Source organism: Cariama cristata, unplaced genomic scaffold (assembly GCF_000690535.1).
Source record: "Cariama cristata isolate BGI_N322 unplaced genomic scaffold, ASM69053v1 scaffold2, whole genome shotgun sequence".
Classification (NCBI taxonomy): domain Eukaryota; kingdom Metazoa; phylum Chordata; class Aves; order Cariamiformes; family Cariamidae; genus Cariama; species Cariama cristata.
The window spans coordinates 11,712-33,464 of NW_009601836.1; the positions used below are offsets into that span (position 1 = coordinate 11,712).

Genomic DNA, 21,753 nt, shown 5'->3' on the forward strand with positions numbered 1-21,753 from the left:
TGCTACAGCGCGCTGTGGGAAGCGGTGACTCAACTGATCGTTCTTCATTGTGTTCTTCCAGTTCAGTCTTGGATCAAAACCTTAGGTTTAGGATCCTGCTGATCTCTTCTATTGGCTTATTAATCCGCATGCTGCTGCTGCTGCTACAGGTTTAGCAGCCCGTCTGTGCATGTCTTACACACCTCTAGCATGGATGAGGTCCAAGTTTCACGTGCTACACTCTGAGAGTGTAGAAAGGCCACTTCCTATTGACTTTGTATAATCACTTGGGTATTACCAAAATTCGATCAAAGCAATCCTCTTTACAAATGGATTTGATTTACATAAGGGCCCTGAATCTGAAGACCAGCAATACAGGTAGAATTCAGCCAAAAAGGAAGAGATAGCAGACCAGTTCAATGTAAGGTAATAGTTTTTAGAAACTCAGGAAATTCACTCGTGGTGATTTCCAAACTAGTGCAAATAAAAAGCCTGAAGTACCCTGCTCTGTTCTCTGTGTGTTTGTAAAGACAGAAAGTACTAAGATGCACACCTTAGTATAATGCTATGGAAAAACCACCAAAACAAATAGGACATTACAGAAGACTTCTTAAACAAAGTTTTATTTATAAAGTTCGATCTACCCACATAAGAAAACTAAGCGGTGAACAAACACAGAGTAGTGTTTGTGTATTGCAGAACCTGTAACTCATAGGGAAGTTTTTGACTCTCTGGACAAGTGATTTTCCACTGCCACACTGCTGTTCATACAATTTAGAGCCTTCCCCTCTCTCCGTAAGAGGCAACGCATCATGATCCAGTCCATTCAAGCAAGAGTCTGAAGCAGCAGTATTTTCTCATTAATGCAGAACCTATGCAAGACCACCATGAGATTTTCCCCACAGCGCGAGACCTGGCGCTCCATGGCCAGGCGGAAATCTTCTTTCACTCCTTTAGTTATACCCCGGGTAACTGTGTGATGCCTTAAGCCGTGAAGGAAAGAGAGACAGACAAAATCAAATAATGGTTATTTGGTGCACTACAGTCATGTAAAAGGTGCTGCATGATATTATATATCTACTGTTCAGACCCAAGTTTATGTAAGGAGAGCCAAATAGCCCATGCTATGCTATTTTTTAAAAATAATCTACTCACAAGCCCTTCAACAATTGTAAGTTCCATAAATATCTTTTCTCTCACTGCTTTGCTTATTATTTGACTGTTGGGGGGAAAAAAAAGTGTTGCTGTTCTGGCTAACAGGAAAATCTGTTCTCTTAACCCAGCATGTACAGAGTTCTCCTTGCTTGGGGAAAGGGATTTTATTTTTCTCTCTACCTTTGCTGCCCAGGCCACTTCCTCCTTGTAATCGCTTCTACAAATGGTTGGGGTTGAAAGAGGAGTGAAAAAACAAACCTGCTTTCTCTGGAGGAAGGGGACAGATGGCTGCCACCATAAAGAGAGAGGGCATCTTGTACCAGTAGGAAAGTGCAGGAAGGAGCTATATAATCCTGTGGGCACTGGTAACTCTCTGGCTAATGAAAGGCGCAGTGAACACTTCACAGGCCAACAGAAAGCCCAAATCAAGCCAGGCTGTGAGTCCGCATCAGTAGAAGCCAGCTCTTGTGGAGATACCAGACACCAGGCAGGGATTACATCTATTCTGAGCAGAAGTTCAGGACTTGTTTTCAAACAGAACAAAGGTCCAACTACTGAGCAAGCTAAAGCGATACTGGCTGGGGAAACTCTTGGGATATCACTCTGTTAAAGGCCAGTCTTATGAGCAGTTCTTTGTCCTCACGCTGGCCTGTAGCACTTGATACCGAAATCTTGTCCTTAAAACAATGTTCTGCAGCGCCAAAGCACTACACTTCACTTGCACTAGTCCAGAACTGGGTAAGTAAGATCAAGACTTTGTAACACCCACCTGCAAGCCCTACTTGGGAAGGAAAGCAAAAGATAAGCCCTGAAATGAGAGCCCTAGCATTACTAAAGGAGCAGCATAAATTAAATTAGAGAGAAAAGCACAATGCTAATGTTGAGACAAGTCATGGGTAAGAGGGGAGGGAAGAGCTGGACCGAACCCAGCAAGCACGCTGAAAGAAAGGAAATAAAAAATAAAGGGTGAGGGCATCTACGCCAGTCCAGAGATGCTGGAAACAAGGAAGGGGAAAGTCTGGGAAATATCCTCACTCAACAATACCACCCCTTTAATCACTTAAATCAGCAAGTCCAGCATTTGAGAAGAGACTTCTCTGCCAAAACAGCAGAGACCTCTTTAACACGTGGAAAAGGCAAAGACAAGACTGGCCTGGACCCTACTGGGCAATTCACTGATGAGCTAGGCTGAGTGAAGCAAAACTGCACTGAAAATATTGCTGCATATTCAGAGGCTATGGGATAAGCCCTGTTTTCCATCTTCACTGTCTTAAACATTGCTGGCAGCCGAGTGCTATGGTCAGTTAGCACCTACAGGAGAATACACAACCCACAGCTACTGAGCAAACCAGCAGTGCTTTGCAAGATGTGTGTCATGTAACAGCTGGAAAACAGAATTCAGAACAACTTCAATGAAGAAAAGTAGCTACAAACAGATCCAGTAACGAGTATTTTGAAAAGAAATGGTTATACTCTTGCTAACAGGTGACTGAACTTCGGTATCGTTTTGGGGGATTTCTACATTTTTGTTTAAATTCAACAGTGATTATTAAATTGAAAGGACACGGATACTGGCAACTTATGGGAAAAAGAAAAAATAAATGTTATAATAGAACAACATGGTTTGCCAGGCAATGTAGGCACAAATGGAGGAAAAAAAAAAAAGATAAATCTGAGTAACAAATTGCTGAAAAGCATGGGCAGTAAAACATGTTGACAAAACACAGCACACTATGAGCAGGGTTTTTCCACTTGGTACCTGTCAGCAGTCTGTATGCTGGGCTGTAGCACAGGTATGAATTCCAGTAACCCCATGGGAGGGCTAGAAGTCCTTTAAAAAACAGCAAATAGCAGCATTCAAACACCCACACACCAACTCCCCCTCCGGTGCAAAACAACTCTCCAGAAAAAGGAGCAACGAAGAACTAGGGTGAGACCGCAGAGCAATATGACAATATGACCACGGAGCAGCCAAAGGGGTGCAGGGCCCTGACAGCATCAAACATGCAAATATCCCCAGATTTCACTGCAAGGCTGTTCCGCAACTGCGGTCTAAATACATACACATCTTTTTGGACAGTTACACCAGGAGAAAGGACAGCGGTAGGTGCACAAACAATTCACAGTTGTACTACAATGAACTGTCTGAGCTCTTCCCAGGAAGCGTGTCAATCCGAGAAGATTTAATCAGAGGAGCACTGCAGATACCACAGCTTCCCTGCAGAGCTGGTAAGAGCGCATCAGCGAACCGGGAGAGCCCACAACTCGGAGTTCAGGGACTTGCTGTTGAGCGCAAGCCGAGTGCATGCACAGCTCGTATCGGCCAAGTTGAGTACGTGTGACAGTGCTTGTTACAGGTTGCCTAAGTATCTTTTCATTAGCCCACAGATGGCCTTTTTCACCTTTTCAAATTCAAACTGCATAGAAAAATGGCTGTTAGAGGACGACGCGATGTCAGAGCACATGTGGGCACTCAGAGCAACCTCCCACTTATGAGCAGGGCCACATGAACCGCCCACAAAAAGGTGTCTCAGCTGAAAGACAGTTTGTCTTCTCTGGGGAGTTAAGTCCTTATCCCTGTCTGCTATCTGTAACACAAGATAATGACCTCACACGTCCAGCCTACAGCAAATCCAATGTCCCACCTAAGGAGAAATGAGAAATCTCGTGTATAGAGAACACGTCTAGTTTCTTAACCTAAGTCTCTCAAAATGTCACCTAAATCTTATTAGGCACCCGAGTACTGAGTGCATCGTTCCCTCCCACAGGTGCTAAGAAGGGAGCAGAGAAGTGAGACTTGCTCTTACATACCTATAGTATCGAGTTAGGTGCCTACCTTCAGATCTGACAGGGGGGCATTTTGGTTAGTATCTATAATTTATTAATGAATATGGATGGAGAGCTATGCTTATAAAAGTCAAATAAAGATGGGCCATTTTAGTAGTACAGAAACACTCTACAATACAGCTACAATAACCTGAAATAAAATATTCACAAGAATTATTCAATCAAACGAGATAATTTTTCAAGAGTTCCTGGCATGAATGAGTCCAGTACTTGCAAAAATGGATATAGGGAAAAGAAAATACAAAGGAACAGCAAGATGTTATTGCTCCCAGATGTTTGCAAAAGGGATTCCGTGCAACTGTGTCTTCATTACTGTTTGCAAGATCTACAGTCAGAACTAAACATACCCAAGTGCACAATCAGAATAAAAATTACACTTTCAAGATACCTTTGTTTCACTTCAAACCAACTGAGCTTTTCCTCCTCTGTCCCCAAGGGGAGACGTGATAGCAATGTGAGTAGAGGCAGAACACTCAACAGCTTTCACATCAAGTTTACGCAGATTGGTAGGCTAAGATTAGGCTAATTAGAGTAAGATTTATCATAAAGAGGAGCATGATATTAATCAGTCATTTCTTGCATACTGTTCTTTTCCTCTTTAACCCCACTAGCTAACACTGCCACTACTGACATGTATAATCAGTAAAACCATGAAACTTGGCTTGTCTAGAACGGAGTTCAAAAGCACTTAATGGTTGAATTCAGAGCTCATTGCAGAAGTCTTGTTGATACTGCAAACAGAATGAGCTGGCTATATCGCCTGTCAAAACCAAAACCATGGACCTTCATGTTCCCACAACAGACACAAGCAAAGGGAAAGCTTACAAGCTGTATATATATTTTGCAGGACCTGATTGTAACTCTGCAGGCTACCAATCTTACTTCAGCTTTTGAAACCCACATTGCAGTTTGCTTTCCTGGGTTCAGAAAAATGAATATAATTTCCTATAAAGTATAAGGTACTGAGGATAAGTACTGGAAGAAGAATGTGGAATTCACCTGGGGAGAAAATGTTCTTTAAGTCATGAAACAAAAAGCTGTCCTTATAAAAAACATGTAATACCTGTAATACATTTCCCATCAATTAAGATACACGATTGCTACGTATGTTTATGTGGAGGAAAGATCAGGCAACGGAGCAACTGCTTTGTCTTTGGGCTGCTGTGGCAAACTCACAGAGTCTTCCTGTGCCTGACTGAACAGTATCTGAGCTGCCTCTGCTAATTATGGGGTGGATGGTGCAGCAGCTCACACAACCAGAACTGGTGATAGTTTTGAAAGATGAAAGCCAGTCTGCAGATGTTCAGCCTACCAACCATTGTCCCAGGAAACAGGGCCGTGCTGGCACACTTTATCTAAAACCAGCGCTGCTGTCAACACTGTAGAGTGACACCATCCCCGAGCATCCCAGCCAGTCCAGCTAAAAAAATGTCTGGGGTACCAGGGGAGTAGACGTCAGCTCTGATTATTAGACTACACCCTGAACTCTCCCTCGCATCAGGTCTCTGGTGAAGCGGCTCCTGCCCTACACATCCCCGCCACGTAAAAGACACTGTACGTGGCTTTTCCAGCTGGATGGGATATCTGACCGTTTTGGCTCAGTGAGCACAAAGAAGTGGACCTCTCTCCTACAAGCATTTCCATCTTTCAGGAAACATAACACGGGTCAAAAGGAGGTCAAAGAGAGGTTTCTGTCTTGCTGGAAACACTGCTCGCTACCTACTTCCTGACTGGGGAGGTCAGAACAGTAAGTAACAGCTACCACGCCAATCAAAATAAAAGCCGTGACGCAGAGAAATAGCGCTGAACTATTGCAACTAACTCGAGATGGCAGCTAAGAAGTTACCAGGCGTAGTCTTCAGTGTTAAGCCCTCTTGCTGACAAAGCTTATTTCTTAACACCATACGTAGTGCAGCATACCCTGATTCTTGTTTTCATACAGCTGGTTATAAGCAGTGAGATACAGGAAGGGTAAAAGTTTGAAAATCTAGAGCTTAAAAGAGAAAATACTCTGTCATGTAATTAAGCATTTGTATTTCTCCTTTTTCTTTTCTTTAATTACACCTAGTATCTCATTTTTTGTGTTGGTTACCTAGAACTCTGGAAAATCTTTTTACTAGTCCAAATTTGGACCCAGTTGTCTAATGTTAGGCTCCTATTTTTTGGTAACTTTGGCCCATTTCTAGTCAGTGAATAACCAGAATACACTGAGCCAAACTGGAATCTCAACAAACTTTTGCAGTCCCCCTCTTATAAAGCAAAATACCACAAGTTCTAATAAACAACCAGGATATTCCAAAACATTTTGCCACTAAAACCCTGCAGCAGATACTTGTTCAGTCTTGACTCAAAACTAAGAACACCTAGGAAGTTAATCCAAATTATTAATTTCCTTCAGCATCTCGTAATAAGCTAAGCAGAATAAGCCTGTTCGGTACATAGCAAGAGATGATCTGCTAGTTCTGACAGAAAGGTTATTAAGAGTTTACCTGGAGTGTAATTTAATTTATGTTTTATACCTAAGTTTTTCATCATTCAGTGCTCTTTCATAACTTTGTTTACAACAAATAGTGCTTTCTGTTCAGCATTACTGTTCAGCAACATTATTAACAAAAGCTTGCACTGATGCCTAATTATTTAAAGAATTCCTGCAAAGTGCAAGTGTCTGGTTGAAGGAGCAATCCTGTAAACACTTAAAAATAAAGTTCTGTAAAAGTAGGAGTTTAAAGTTGAAGAAACCCCAAAAAAGAATTCACAGATCAGCAGGAGAGTCAGAAAAAGAAACACACAGCCTTGTTTGAACTCCTTAGCCAACTCCTTCAATTTAAGCTCAAAGACATGACAAACTTACTATCCAGAAGATGACATGAAAGCAAAGACAACCAGAACATACTCCCCCTTTTTTTTTTTTTCAAAGAAAACAGTAAATGCTTTTTTATCCTTACTTGATCAACATTGCTTGATTTGGCAGCAGTTCCAGATGAATCTTCCCTCCTTCCTGAGTTCTTAAATAAGCAAATTCCTCCAACATATCAATATCTGAAGAAAACGTTAAAGATTTGAGTAGGGAAAAAATGATACGAGAACATTCCTTCTTATCCCTCATATCTAAAGCCACATTGCTGAAAAGACAGCCAAAATGAATAGCTATTAAAGTATCTCATTCTTAAAAGTGATAAAGAAGATCACATCATGTATTCCTAATCCTCCACAAATTCAGAAGAAATGCCTTCTGAAAGTGCAAAATACACACATCAATTTCTTTTTTTTTCTTCATTTCTTCATATGTACAGTCAGAGAGAGGTAAAGAAAGCTCATCTCTCCAAACAAATTCCCTGGTTGTTTTTACTTCCTTTTCCTGCACTGCAGGTTATCAAAGCGGTGCATACTGAGGTTGGGACTGAAGGAAATGCCACCACCGTGGCACATACCACCCTTCTTAGCTCTCCTTATTTAAATAAGGTCAATTATTTAGCTTTTCTTCTTTTTTTTTTCCCCTTCCTTTAACAACAGGGCTTTTTCAGTTGTCTCAGATAAGAGTTAGACCCCTTGCTTCCTGGGGACCACGGCTGGATGTCTGTTTAGGTTAAACATTAAACTGTCCACGTGTGTGTATGCTGATCAGACCGCATGTCAGATATCTGAATACAGATATCAGACATGCTTTGCATGAGCTTTGACATATCTCATTATCTTACTCAACCCCAAAATCTTACCCACATAAAGCATTTCATAAGAATGAAGCATAGGTACCACTTTATTGGTTTTGTTAACTACCTTGCAGTGTAATGCCATATATATCTTACTGAAAAGACTGCCATCACTCGCATGAGCAGCCTAAGCTGCTGCTGTTTTTCTGAATGGAAGTGCAATTGCAGCGTACTTCAGGGTACTCTCAAGGGCCAGAACAGGTGACAGGAGGCATATTTATAGTCCATTCTGCACTGCCGCCTATTACAAGAGGCTTGCATGGTATGGAAATAAATACAGAATATGAATGACGCAGAGAGCTGCTGCTGAAACTATCTAACAGCTTTTTCAACACCCCAGTACAGCTTTGGATGTGAAAGACATTCTTGGTTAGAGAAAGGATACTCGTGACATAGTTGAAAAAATTCTCATACTGGAAGTTTCCTTGTTGGCAGATTTTGTTGATGGCTTTCAGGAACAAGTTCTCACCCCTCGGCCACTCATGCTGAAGCAGAACAACTACGTGACCCAGCGCCATATCATCTCTGCTGTCTGTGAAAGCTCTGAGCTTCAGGGAAAAAATTGACATTGAGACAATCGGGAAACATATGTTTCTTTTATAAATGTATGGGATTCATCTCACCTACATCTGCGCAAATACAGAAGTAGTTCTTTAGGAGTGTATTTCATTCTGCCCTAATAGATATACATTTAAAATTGGTCAGAACTTTCCAGCCAAAATAGAAAATTCTCTTCACTGACCTACAAGGGAAGTCTGAGTACAAACAAAAATATTTTGAGATTAATTCTATCTCCTCTATCTCCTCTGCCCAAAACTAAAATGAACAGAAGAGAAAAGAGAGAGAACAAACCCTCCTCCATCAACCCTCCCTCCCTCCCCAGAAAAAAAGACCCTCCACAAACCCATTTAGGTGAGAGGTATTTGAGGCACAGCCCTTCACCCCTAGTCACACCACTGGGATAAGGCCATGCAGTTTCAGGACCCCAGATACGTCAACTAGGCCTTAAGAGACGTGAGAATTCGAAGCCTTAACTATGGCTTACCTTGAAACAAGCTAACAATAGATGAAGGCAGTAAGGCATGATAGCTCTACTGGTACATGGCCAAAGCTTCAAATCAGACCCTGCAACAGAACATTTATCATACACTTCTTTAGGGGTCTCATGATTATCTAAGTTTGAAAGAAATTAGAAGGGAGTCAAACAAATCTACAATTGCCAAATCTCAGGTAGGAAGGAAAACTTTGAAGGTAAATTATGAATGATTCAAAATGTGAAGTTACACATTTTAAAATTTTTTCTTCGTTTCTTTTTTCCTGTGGTAGGACTTTGTCACCAATATAGTTTAATAGCTACCAGCAGGAAAATCACTCACAAAACCAAGAGAGGATAAAGAACTTCCTCCCTTTTCATAATACAAAAAGGGAAGAATTATATACTCAACCAAAATGCATGAACTAGAATTGAGCTGACACTGAGTTTAGGGTAGTAGCAACTCCATACCTTTCCTGAACTTAGACTTGACTTTAGGTTGCTCCTCTTGTACTTTACCTCCTTCTTGTATTGGAAGTAAAATACAGCACATGAGGTCAAGCACTTTTTCGCATGTTTGCTATAAAAAGAAGGAGAGAGACATGATAATGCTAAGTCTAATTTAAAGTTCTTAGTATCAGATATGTTAGTAATGATTAAAAATTTCAGACACTGCAAAAGAAAAAAAACGATCACAAAATTCTCTGCTAGAACTTGAGTGGACTTAATGTGTAACTTAGTTTGGCTGAGCAAAAAGATGTAGCTGTCATTAAACATTCTCTGAGAGCCTACATACGTCACTTTAATTGAAAAAAAAATGTACTGGCATTCTTCATTTCAAGAGTGTAAGATCAATACAACTGCAATAAAAAACTATTGTATTTTGAAGGATTAAGTTTTCAAATTAATTCTTAGAATAGTTTTTAAAAGCTTTTTCTGCCCACAGTAAAAATAGAAAGGAAAATGGCAATCTGACAGAATGACAGAAATGTGATGAATTTTTAATGCTATTTCCTAGAGACAGTAAGAGGTCTGCAGGGATATATTATCACATTTCCAATGAAAAAGTAGTCAACTGGAAGGGACAAAAGTCTTGTTCAGTAGTACTAGGATGACGTTAGATCCTAAGAGACCCAGCCTTTATTATTACCGCTGACACTGACTGACCTCAGACCACCATGCACTCCTGTAACATTCAAAACACAAAATACGTATTGCAAAGGTAAAGCAAGTTCAGAGGTCAGGCCAGACAATATTGTTCTGGAGTCTCTTATACTGTCAGTTGATAACTAATACTTTTCTAAGATGATCACAGAAGTTTCTTTTCTATAAACCTTTTCTTCCCCTGCCACATGAAGTCTATACCTGAGAATTTTCCCTCAATGTTTAAAACTGTTTCAGTAAAGTTAAGGAATTCAAATTTAAGGTTACATTTACAGACAACTCAAACATTTGTAGCTATGGAAAATCATAACTAAACCCCCCAAATCATAACTACCAAATAGACTATGTAAGAGAGATGCTAATGGACATCAGTTAACATGCCAGGAAGTGCAATTCTTCTCCCTGTGAAGCATGGATTTTTCAGTAGACCCTGGCTTATATTCGATACCCTCTTGAAAGCAGGCTAATGGGAAAATTCAAAGGAAGAAGACAAATGGGAAGCACAGGGCCAGATGCTGAAGGACCAGTGTGGGATGCTGTACGTACCCGATATTCTCCAAGGGCAAAGTGGCATGTTGCTAACTGGATTAGCGCTCTCTGATTTTCTAATGATCCTTGTCCTGTAATTTGCTGTGGAGAATGAGAGCCCTGAAGAGCTGCCAAGTGATGTAGGCTGCTAATTGCTTTTTTGTACTGCCCCTTTAAAAAAAGGATATAAAAGACAGTGTTAGGGTCTTCTGTATACAATGGGTAGAAAGATGGAAATAAAAATTCCCTTACAGAAAGCTTTCAAAACAGAGCATGTCCAAGTAACAGGGCTTCAAAATTTTAATCTAGCAGAACACTCTCCAGTCACGTGCTGTGTACAGGAGTGCGGATCAATCACTTGCAAGGCAGTGAGAAGACAAAATTTTGCTTTAAAAAGCCTGTTTACAAAATCGCATTTATAACTGAAACAAATAATCATGCTATACAGAGTTAATCATTACATTATCTAGACTAATAAAGTTTGAAATAGCTCTTGTTCAGATACAAGTACAGGCAAAAATAAGAAACCCCCAAAGGAAAAATATAAAAGAACAAGCTTTGTTCTATAGATGGTATTTGGAATGAGTACAGTCAGCCTAATTTCTGAGGAGAGTGATAAATTGTAACTGAGACATGTTAAAATCTTCTGCTGTTTGAAAATTCTTCTCTCTGATTGCGTTCCAATATAATGCACTGACGGACGAATAAAATGCACTTTTCTTCTACAACACTGTATGTATCTACTGGTCAAAATGCCAACGCAGAGGTCTTTTCCATATGCTGAAACTAGCTCGACTCAATAAACAGCTATTGGGACAGGAATATCCTAAGTAGGGTACCTGGCCTGTGGTAAGAATAGTACAATTCCATCCCCAAAAAGGTCATGCTTTAAAGGATAAAATCTGTAGACACTTAAAGCAGTCAAACTGGCTAATCAGAACAGCTATGCACTAAAAGGAAGAGCAATGTAATGGTGTCACTTTTAGTAGTTTTTACTTTTTTTTTTTACCTGGTAGATGATCATGTCTGTAAGAAAGATTCTTAACCAAAGCCAGGTGTCTGTCTTCCATGACAAACAAATTCTGGTGAACTCTGTGTAACACGTCAGAGAAGAAAAAGTAAAAGAGAAAATGAAGCGTTTCACAGCTTTGGGTTAAAAATCAGTTACCTAGGAAAAAAACAGCTGAATTGAAAAATAAAGGAAAAAAAGAGTAAGAGTGTGAAATCTTTCAAATACAGGATACTCTCTTCCTATACAATCGTATTTTGACTATACTTCTCTTCACAGTGTCCAACAAATCTAAAAGCAGCTAGGTGGTACTATTTGCCTGCTTTTTAGAAGAGAAATTTGTTTTCAAGATGATCACACCAGATCTTATCAGAAAGGGAGAGACTCAGTAAAGACACAGCTTCTAAAGCATGAACTAAAGCAGCCACTAGCAGCACATCCTCACCGAGTATTACCAGCACTACTACTAACCAACTGCTCCTTCAGCAAAAGCTGCTTCTAAGAGAAGTGGGAGTGAATAAACAAAGATGCATGCAGAATGAAATGAAATCCTGGAACAAAATATTCAGAAATGCAACAACTGATAAAGCTTCTTATTGGAACTTAGATCAAAAATACTTGGGACCCAAAGTGAATTCAATTTTAAGGATTAACAATGGCAGGAATTCTATTTTAACAATAGTAAAATGACTTCTATGCACAGCAATGAAGCCTAAATGCAACTCTGCCTGCAGTGAGCCTTACCTTTGTCGAGTGATTCCAGAGAATAAAGCAGCTCCCAGCTCTCTCTTGCCAGTTTAAAGCTCTCTAATACTTCAATAGAGTTCGCAAGATCTGCCTTGTTTACTGTAATATGGCGACTTCGCGCCTTCCCAGAAGGATCCTCATCATCTGAGCTCTGCTTAAGAGTCAGTATAAAACAAAAAGATTCATGTCTTAATTTATACTTATTTCAAAGGACTCTAAAGTCACAGAAGTTCCACTGAACACAAGAAAACAATTCTGTACTAGAGATGCCAAGGTCCTAGTTTAAGTGCCTTTAAATGTCTTTTTGCTTAGCTTGTTTTAATATTAGAACAATCTGTTTTGCTACCAAGAAACTCAGTGGTATAGTGTGATAAACAGTATCCCAAAAGAATTCATTCTGTTAAATGTGGCAGCCAGGTTATGTTAAAGTACATATATACTTTACACTTAATCACTCAGTTGAAGCCCACAGTGGCATAAGGAAATGTAGTTCTTGTATAAGTGCATACTTCTACCAGCAGAGAAATTCTATAAAATAGTGGTTTTCTACAATTAAAGAAATAGATGTATTCACAGTTCCAATCATGAAAAGTCAATTGATTTGGAGGTTTAGCTGTAGAACATGTGACTGCTACAGCTACCCCTTTTAACAGCTTCTGCAGTCTCTGCTGAGCTCCTTCAAGTTAAAGCACTGACATCAGCACATACGTGTCTACAGCAATTGCTACAAAAACTGTTTTATTCTTGCTGGCTTTAGCCAAAAAAATCTATTTGCAAATTGTGGTCATAAACAGCTATTCCAGGGTAGCTCTAAAAAGATGTCTATTACATCTGTGTCAAAACCGCTATTGTCTAAATTCCAGTACCAATGCCATTCTTGTTACAAACGAAAAGTTACCATTGGTTTTTCTCTTCCTTCGGCAAGTTTTCTCTTTTTGTGGATGTGTTTGTTACGATCAATATCTGTATCTCCATAGACGTTGCTCACATCCTCGAGAAGAACTAGTGGGGCTTGGTTTGGAGCATTTGGACCTGGATTTAAAGATAAATTAATTCAAGATTGCTCTAAACTGATCTGAAAGGTCTCATGCCTACATCACTTGATGCTGGTTTTGTTTCCTTCACAAGTAATGATTATCATGCTAGAGAAAACAATCTGAAATTAATTCACTTAAGTTGCATAAGCTTAAACAATGCTGGAAAAGCTATGGTTTTCCCAAAGCAGCCTTACAGTAAAGGTGAGAATGCATTTACCAGACGTCACAAGAGTTTCCTTAGGAGCTTCAGAATACCTTTGAATCCTTTTCTTACGGAGCAGTCACAAGAAATACTCAGGGAGCAGGTGTGCTCTCATCAAGCATTATTTGCTTTTATATAAGTACAACTATTCAAAAGGTGAACAGACAAATGGCTCTGAAGTTAATAGCCACAAATACAGCAAAGCACAGCAATATTCTCAAAACATTCTCATGAGAAACCAAAGCACTATGCTGACAAGCACTGATGCATCAAAGAAGTGAGTGTACTTTATCACAAGATTTCCCTAGTGGGATCACTTAGTGTCAGCTTCGTGCCCACTGATTTCAGTGCACAGAATTAAACCTTTAATTCTGACCACCAGAGCCCATCATCACTCCCCAAAGCCTCTAGAGAAGCCTCATTGTGAAGCACAGAAGACATAATTTCTACTCCCACTGGTGTCACAGAACATCCGCTGGGATCTGGTACCTGTTATTTCAGACCTCAGTGTTTAAGTTTCATCAGATATAAAATAGCAGCAACACTTCTTAATCTCAAACACTGGTACATGGCCACTACTGAGAAAGCTCTTCTTCCAAAAACATTTTCTCCTTTTGCACAATCAAGTTGTATATAGACAGGCAAAGCTCAGACAAAGAGAAAAATAAAGGAAAGGGGAAATCCATTAATCTGTTTTCCCTTTTTGAAATCTCCACCAGACAGGACAGTAGCATGGACAAGTATTTTCAGTATGTGCATTTCTTCTGTTTCTATTTGCAGAAAGATATGAGGCTAAAGCCTCATTCAGAATTGCAAAGAACTCATTTGAGAGCTTAGTACAAGGACAATCCATTTCATCTCTTGACATAAAAGAACCTATATTAAGCTTTTCCCAACTACTCAAATGCAATGTGTAAGGAGTCCACTACAACAGAAGTTAATGTTACAAGAAACAACCAACCTGGCATGCTTAACAAATAATGTTCTCTCCTTTGACTAGGTCCAAACTAAATACCACCATTGAAATGTCCCCTATACAAAGGCTACAACACGTTGAAATCACCTCCCTTGTACTATCACGTATTCCACTGGGTTGGAATCTAACCTGTGTGAACTGAAAATAGCACCAAGTCTTAACATAAAAAATAGCATCCCTGAGAAACAGGTATGAAAGTACTACAGCTGGGATGCTGGAAGAGTTTTGTCACTAGAATCTCAAGAGCTGCCTACTTCTAACATCTGAGAAGAAAAGAGCAGGGTTTTTCTTTTACTCATACTGATTTGAATGAACACCAGTTAAGTGCTTTGCTTTCCAAAGAAACGCTCTCTTCTCGGTAGCAGGCAAGCACACTGCAGCCTTTATTCCAAAACCTCCAGTCCTAAAACAAAAAAAAACTTAACCTCACCCTTGACTTGGGCTGCAAACCTTCTCTTACATTGCTGAAAGTTACACAGCCACACAAAGAGCAATGTTGTTTTTTTCTGTCTAATTGAGCTCTAGAATCTAAGCTTACAGACTTTTTAATTGATTTCTAGCACAGAGTGTTATAAATAAACCCCTAAAAGCATCAGCCCAAATAGCAACTCCTGCCAAGCCTGCAGGCAGCCTGAAAGTTATGAGAGGTGTGAATTGCCTCATTCATTTCTCAAGTCTCCAGCAAGGCAGATATGAATTATGCAAGAGAAATGCATTAAAAAGTTTTCTCTCAAGAGGTTTCTTGCAAGTCCACGCACATGAGAAGTCAGAGATCAAAGCTCAGAGCTACTGGATTATGGAGGAGACACCTTTTTTCCCCAGCACTACACTTCCAAAATACATAGGATTCTACATTTCTACAGTGAGCCCTCCAAAGAGGATGAGGAAAAACCCTAATGATAGAAAGGATAGGAAAGGCACTGAATATCCTGGACTTTAACGCTAAAGCAGAGATAAGTAAAAGATGTCTTGGAAGTATTTTCCTGATGTCAGGAAATGACAGAGGGTACCAGAAATGCTGCACCAAAGGGACTGCACTCTGCTATCTCAGTATAGGTTCTTTTTTTTGGTGGTTCAGTCTGAAAACATGAGCTTTAACATACTCAATTGTACCACTTGGAAAGGAACATTTTCACCAGTGCTTTACTTCCTTTCTTCCTCAGCTCAGAATCAAGCAGTGGAAACTACACGCACAGCTAAAGTACCTCACAGTTAAAGTACCACCATAACTCTTCTTTCCTCTGGATAGAACAAAAAACTCAACTCAATTAGTTCCTGTATTTGTTAAAGTGACTACACGTTCTTTGCATACAAGTTGCCATGTCATTCATTTTCTGAGCTTAGCTATCTACTGACATTGTTCAACTGATTACCCTACTTTCTGTGAAGTTTAAACCTATCATTTGTACGGAGTGTTTCATTACTCAAATGATCATTTGCTCCACGCAGGAAATTGTGATGAAACTTATGAACACAACACACAGAATTAAAGTTGTAATTTTATCGTGAATCAGTAATTGTAGTGTTAATAAGAAGTGCTAATTACCTATGGTGACAATTGTTATTGTTGCAAGGAATTCCCCAGCAGTGAGTGAAGAAGCAGTAACTGCACACTATTAAGAGCTGAAAATTCCTCTTTGTGGTGATGTTTATTTCAATAAGTTCTAAACAAACCGGAGGTTAAAGAACTTCCCTCAGCTTCTGGGCCATCCCTGAAAAGTCCAGTCAATCCCTGAAGAAGCACTCCAAGGTGTTCCAAGCAATCTGATATGCTCCAAATGCAGGTTTGAGTGGGTAGGAAAAAGCACAGGTAACATTCATACTTTAAATGTTCAATTTACAAATTAATTACAAATTAGGATTAATGTGCAAAGCACACCTTAAAGATAATCCTTAAACTATACAAAGAAAGCCAAGTTGGAAGCTTGTGGATTTCAGGAAATCTTTTCCTATTCAGTTTTTATTTGAATAATTATAAATTTGTTGTGTGTTCCTATTGCAAAAATATCTTCACTTATTTTGTGGAAGCTTTTTGTACAACCTTTTGACTGAAGGAAGCCAGGAAAATGTCAGCTTCAAAGAAACAGAATCGGAGGAGAAAATGAAACAAACATGAAGCTGATGGAAGAGCAGGAATCAACCCTAGGGATGTTTCTCATTACATCTGGCCTGTTACTTCCCTTTTTGCTAGACAACTAACTGCTGCTGGCCAAGGCAGAAACCATGATGCTAAATTCGATTGATCTTTGGTCTGATCCACTACAGCAGTTGTCACAAACTACTTCTGCTAGTAAGACTAACGGCTTGGGAGAATTTTGAAAAAGACCCATGTCACTTTGTAAGATGATAGTTTCAAAAGATTAATGAGAAAAGATCTTTCAGACTTTAGCAATGAAATTACAAAGAATTCTTATAAAAGTTGAAAAATTAGAAACTAACCTTGAAAGAGCGATGGCTGGATGTTGCTGACATATTGGAATGCATTTTTAAAGAAGACCAACATCGTGGAATACACTACTTGATTCTTGTATTTAGCATGGGCATCACTATCAAAGTTACTGATGTATCTGCAGAGGTCTTTCATTCGATGCAAAATATCACCAAAACTTCTGAGAGACAAAAAGAATTCAGGGTGTTACACACACTCCAAAACTAAAGGAAAGGATGCATAGTGAATCTGAAAACTTAATGTTTTGGCTGAGGAAATCCCCCAGCTGCAAGTCAGTGGAGGCTGGGAATGCATGCCAGTGAAACTTCACTGAACATTTACCATGTTTCTCTTTGCTGAGGCACCTAGGGAAGGACACCTCACAGTACTATACTTCTTACGCACGACTTTCATCAACAAAGATTTAGTTTAGAGACTAATTTGAAAGTGCTCCCTGGATCCACATTTTTGCTTTACAGTGAACAGTCCTGAAAGAAAAGTTGCACTGAATTTACACAAAACATCCTCACATTAAAAATTCTTCTTCGACCCATCTCCTTAAGAATTAAAAAGCCAAATTCTCCTTGAGCAGAAATACCCGGAAAAGTACACATTTCTCACCTTCTTCCCTTGTCCATTTGCCATTCACACCTCATTCCCACCACAGACAGTATTTTAAACAGCCTCTCCCAAGGATCTGTAATCTGGGATGATTTCTCTGTAAGACCATCTATTACATATTTCTGAGAGCTACGCTTGCTTGGAGACATAATATCAGAGGAATCTTGTGAACCTAGGAAAACCAGCACATTTTTCTCTTCATAAAAAAAATCAAACCAACTGATTTATTTATTTTCAAGAAGGAGACAAGTAAAAATGTACATCGGAGCCTTCATGGTAACCATTCTTTACTGAGAAGGCTAACAGGGAGCAGTAGGCATTTCTGCCTCTCGTACAAGAGAGCTGACAGGCTGGGTAAGGAGATCTTGGACATTTTGTCCTACCTCTTGGTACGTATGTTGAAGCATTATGAGCATCGTGACTAAGCGGTTGAAGCATCATGAGGTATTTTGGTGTCAAAGAACTAAGAAACATCAAATACTACTATTAATCCTTGCCTACGGATACATTACATACAAGTAATGCGTTTTTCATTAGTGACACCCCTTCAGTAATACTAAACTACATTCTAAGAAAGGTTAATTTTGTAAAAATATTCTTACCTTGATATTGGCTTTCTGTCTGTGTAGATCTAGTTACATAGTTAATATAAAATTCTGCTGCTTTATTCAGATATTTATATAACAAGCTGGCAGGAAGTCGAACATCAGGGTTGTTAATTATTAGAGGAAGAACATCGCAAACTAAAATAGAGAACAAACCAAAAAATCCTTTAGGTTTGTGGGGTTTTTTGTTCTATTTGTCCTAAGTAAGGTTTCTCAATCAGCAATGTAAGCCTCCATCTCTGGCTGACCATACACCACAAAGGATCACGAAGAACCTCACATGAATGGCTGTAATACCATTTTGTACCATATGGTCAGCCTGAGCCTCTTCTCACTAAAGCAGTTTTCTAATCTTAGTATCTTGAAAGTAGTTTACTGAACTCAGAATCTTGCCGTTCTAAAAAGTTGTATAATAAAACAAGAACATTAAGATCTTCTTACCAAATAATTTTCTAAAACAATTCACTGGGGATTCTTGGTCTTCAATACTTTCTGCATCTAATAATGTTTCTCCAAGGCCTACCTGTGTAAGCAGAGGTGAAAAATCAGTGGACTAGTGGTCTTAGAAACTTTTTGAATTGCGATTCAGTGGAGTTGAACAATAATTCAGTGGATGCATGAGTAGCAATTCACTATATGGCAATATATGGCAATACATGCTAGTCTCTAAATATATAGTTTAAACCATGCCTACTTAATAACAGGTGAAAAGCAATGCCAGAAGATAGCAAAACACGACCAAGAGAAAAACTGTGCATGCGACTGTATCTGTAAAGATGTGCCCAGACAGGTGAAAGCGATGGTGGTACCAGGCCTTAAAGTTGCAGCTTGTCACCTGAGCTGTAGGAACTGACTGTGCACTGTCTGACACTAGTATGAGCTAGAGCATGTTAGTGTAAGCCAGTCTCAGAACTAACAGGTTTTATAGTCGAAACTATTTTTAAACTATCCTTAAACTGTCCTTAAATAATTAGGTCATCATTTAAAGCGCTCCAGCTGTAGTTTCCAAAGTCAAAGCAAACACACTGCTTGCTAGAGTCTAGTCATAACTTCAAAGCACTCTGCCCTCAATGAGAGTATACTGACAAAAAGCTGAAGCAATATTCTTCCTTAGACTATAATACTCCTCTACGTTCTTTTTTGTGCTAGTCTGCTTTTTCAAAAAGCATGGAATATTCTTTGCATTTACAAAACAAAAAATTGTTTTATTTGCTTCCATTTGTTTTCTGCCCAATTCTTTCCTGGTGGTAACCTCAAGACACAGCAATCTGAACTACTGGCCACAATTAAACATGAATAAAAAGACTCACCCTCTCACTAGGCAAAGGAAAACACATTTCAGCAAAATCTCAAGAAACCGAATGCCAGTATCCTGAATAGTTACTATGAGCTTCTCTTCTCTTACCCCGTGTTGCACCACAGTCTCCGGGAAACGTCGCAGAAGTAGCAGCAGCATTTCTGCCCTTTCTAATGTGTTAAAACACTGCTCTGTGGCCTTCAGTAACATTTCACACTGGACTCGACCAGGAAGGGTTTCAAATAATCCTTAAAAAAAAATTTAAATGTTTAACTTGCTATGTCTGAATTGTAAGGGTGACTGACAAAGGGTAAAAGACTAATCAACACCACCTTGCCATGCAGAGTGTAAGAGATTTCCTTCTACTTTTTTCTGCTTTTAATATCTATGTCTGGAAAAAAATGGCTGTTTCTTCCAGAGAAGACCATATGAATATTCGTCTGTGTTTATTAGGGTGCACAGAATTTGAATTAACAAGTAAGACTACTAATGAGTAGAATACTGAAAATCCTAATACTGAAATATCTGACATTTTAAGATGCTTTTTCAAGAATGTTAATTTATTTTTTTACTTACATTCCATTTCTAGAATTAATACTTTCATTATTAAAAGCTATTTTTTTCAATTTAAACTTCCAATAAGACACTAAAAAGAAACCAACATATTCTCCCTGTAAGTTTTATGTATTCCCTCTGAAAAATAAATACACTCCATGAAAATGCAAATGTTTCCTTAATGGGAACAGCCTGTATGCAGAGTTACACAGTGTTTATCTTTAGAGCTTCTGAAACACATATTCAAACAGCAGATTATAATTTGTCAGGTGTAAATCCTGATTTCAGAACTGCCTGTGAACGCCAAGCCCTTCCGGCCACTGTTAATTTTCATAATCCTCACTTCATACATACGAATTCATTCCATCTTTATGATCATTCATTGTTCTCTGCAATCAGTGGGACGATGATTCCTATGTCCCATTCCACTTATTCCCTATGCAATCTCTTTTCTAAGTGCCTGTTGTTCTGGCAGACTTAGTCTACTCATATCAGAGGCAAAAGCAATGGGAATCAGCTTCTCATGTCCCTTTGTGTTTCCTAAGCCTAACACACTGAATGAAGTCTCTAAGGATGAATTGAGCAAAAAAATCTGCAGCCCACAAGCACAGTTAAAAAGACTGACATTTACTTGCCACACTAGAGAGGTAACCAGAGGGCTTGTCTTTAGACTCCTTCGGGACTTTCTCTATTCACTGAATAGAATCCTTACCTCTTAAAAATTGTGTCTGCTTGTCCTGTGAGTCATTCCTTAATGCTGATGTAATAACGCTAATCTCCCTCCATACAGCAGGTTGGTCTGGAAAATTCACAAACCTGTAATAAAGTTTGAAGCGAGGAATGCAGAGTGATCTCAAAAACTGTTTCCAAGACAAAACCTTCCTATGAAAGAACGTGTATGAGCAAATGGAAAATAAAACCTTTTTTACTGTTTATTTTTAATCAGTAAGACCTTTTCTGCTTAATTTATCCACAGGGATTTCCAAGAACACTCACATTGTATTTTTGGAAACTCTGACATTTACGGCAGCAAGCACCTGGCATAACTGTAGAGTTCCAGTTCTGATTACTTACATGTCGTAGAGCAGCCTGCCCGCAGATGCTGTCCTTTCAGCATTCCTCTCAATAGTGTACATCTCATACTGCGAGACGGAAGAACAGAAAATTAGCTTTCTTGAAGCAGATTAGTTCTTCCACTCTGAAAAACTGCCCCCAGTTTGCCACAGCGGTCCGAGTAACAGCATATGAAAGGATTGCGGCATTTGCTGTAATCAGGAGCTGAGTTTAGACCAATAACACATTAAATCAGGCATAAACTTCTGTATGATAATGTAAGTACTCTAATATTAACATGCTGGCTTCATTTTTACACAAATAAAACACCTGGTGAGAATTCAAAGAATTCTTTGACCAGGGTTTGTTTCCAGTCAAATGCAATGCAAAACCCCATGCTACTACATAACCACAGGCAAGAGGGGTACTTGACATCTCTATTAGAAATAGCTATTTTTTTTTTGCAACGGCAAACCCAAATGTTTCATCAGGCACAAACGCAAGAAGCAGAAAGGGACCTTCCCCTCAGTTATTAAAACACCCAACACTTTTGCCTCTTTCACAAAGCATTCACAGCAGTGGCCTTTATTGCAGTGAAACACAAAGCTCGCCGCTTTATCTGTAACCACCGGGCACCACAGCGAGAGGCTGGGCACCCGCAGCACCAGCACCCCACACCTCTGCGCTTCCCAACAGCCGCCCTGTACGTGCGGGTGGGGAGAGAAAGTCTACAAAAAGGCGTTCGGCTGCCAAATACGGGTGCTGAGGCCGGCCCCTGTCATGGGTGCCGGGTCGGATCCCTCTGGG

General features: G+C 39.5%; 1 protein-coding gene across 1 annotated transcript; it reads right to left on the reverse strand.

Annotated features, from left to right (window-relative positions):
• Window positions 1-586: 586 nt before the first annotated feature.
• INTS10 (integrator complex subunit 10) lies at window positions 587-21,043 on the reverse strand. Its single transcript, XM_009710590.1, has 16 exons — window positions 20,968-21,043; window positions 20,606-20,709; window positions 19,447-19,586; window positions 18,483-18,564; window positions 18,039-18,179; window positions 17,437-17,608; window positions 16,827-16,996; window positions 13,071-13,204; window positions 12,170-12,323; window positions 11,426-11,508; window positions 10,435-10,587; window positions 9,196-9,304; window positions 8,737-8,816; window positions 8,077-8,239; window positions 6,927-7,020; window positions 587-962 (listed from the first exon to the last, which is right to left on the reverse strand). Exons 1-16 carry the CDS (start codon window positions 21,027-21,029, stop codon window positions 806-808), a joined length of 1,998 nt encoding a protein of 665 aa, XP_009708892.1. The 5' UTR covers window positions 21,030-21,043; the 3' UTR covers window positions 587-805.
• Window positions 21,044-21,753: the final 710 nt, after the last annotated feature.

Coding starts and splice junctions, on each gene's coding strand:
- INTS10 (XM_009710590.1), bottom strand. CDS start 21,029: ATGTACACTATTGAGAGGAATGCTGAAAGGACAGCATCTGCGGGCAGG. Junction 18,565..19,446: donor AGACTGTGGTGCAACACGGG/GTAAGAGAAGAG, acceptor CTGCTTACACAG/GTAGGCCTTGGAGAAACATT. Junction 18,180..18,482: donor TTGTTTTAGAAAATTATTTG/GTAAGAAGATCT, acceptor TCTCTATTTTAG/TTTGCGATGTTCTTCCTCTA.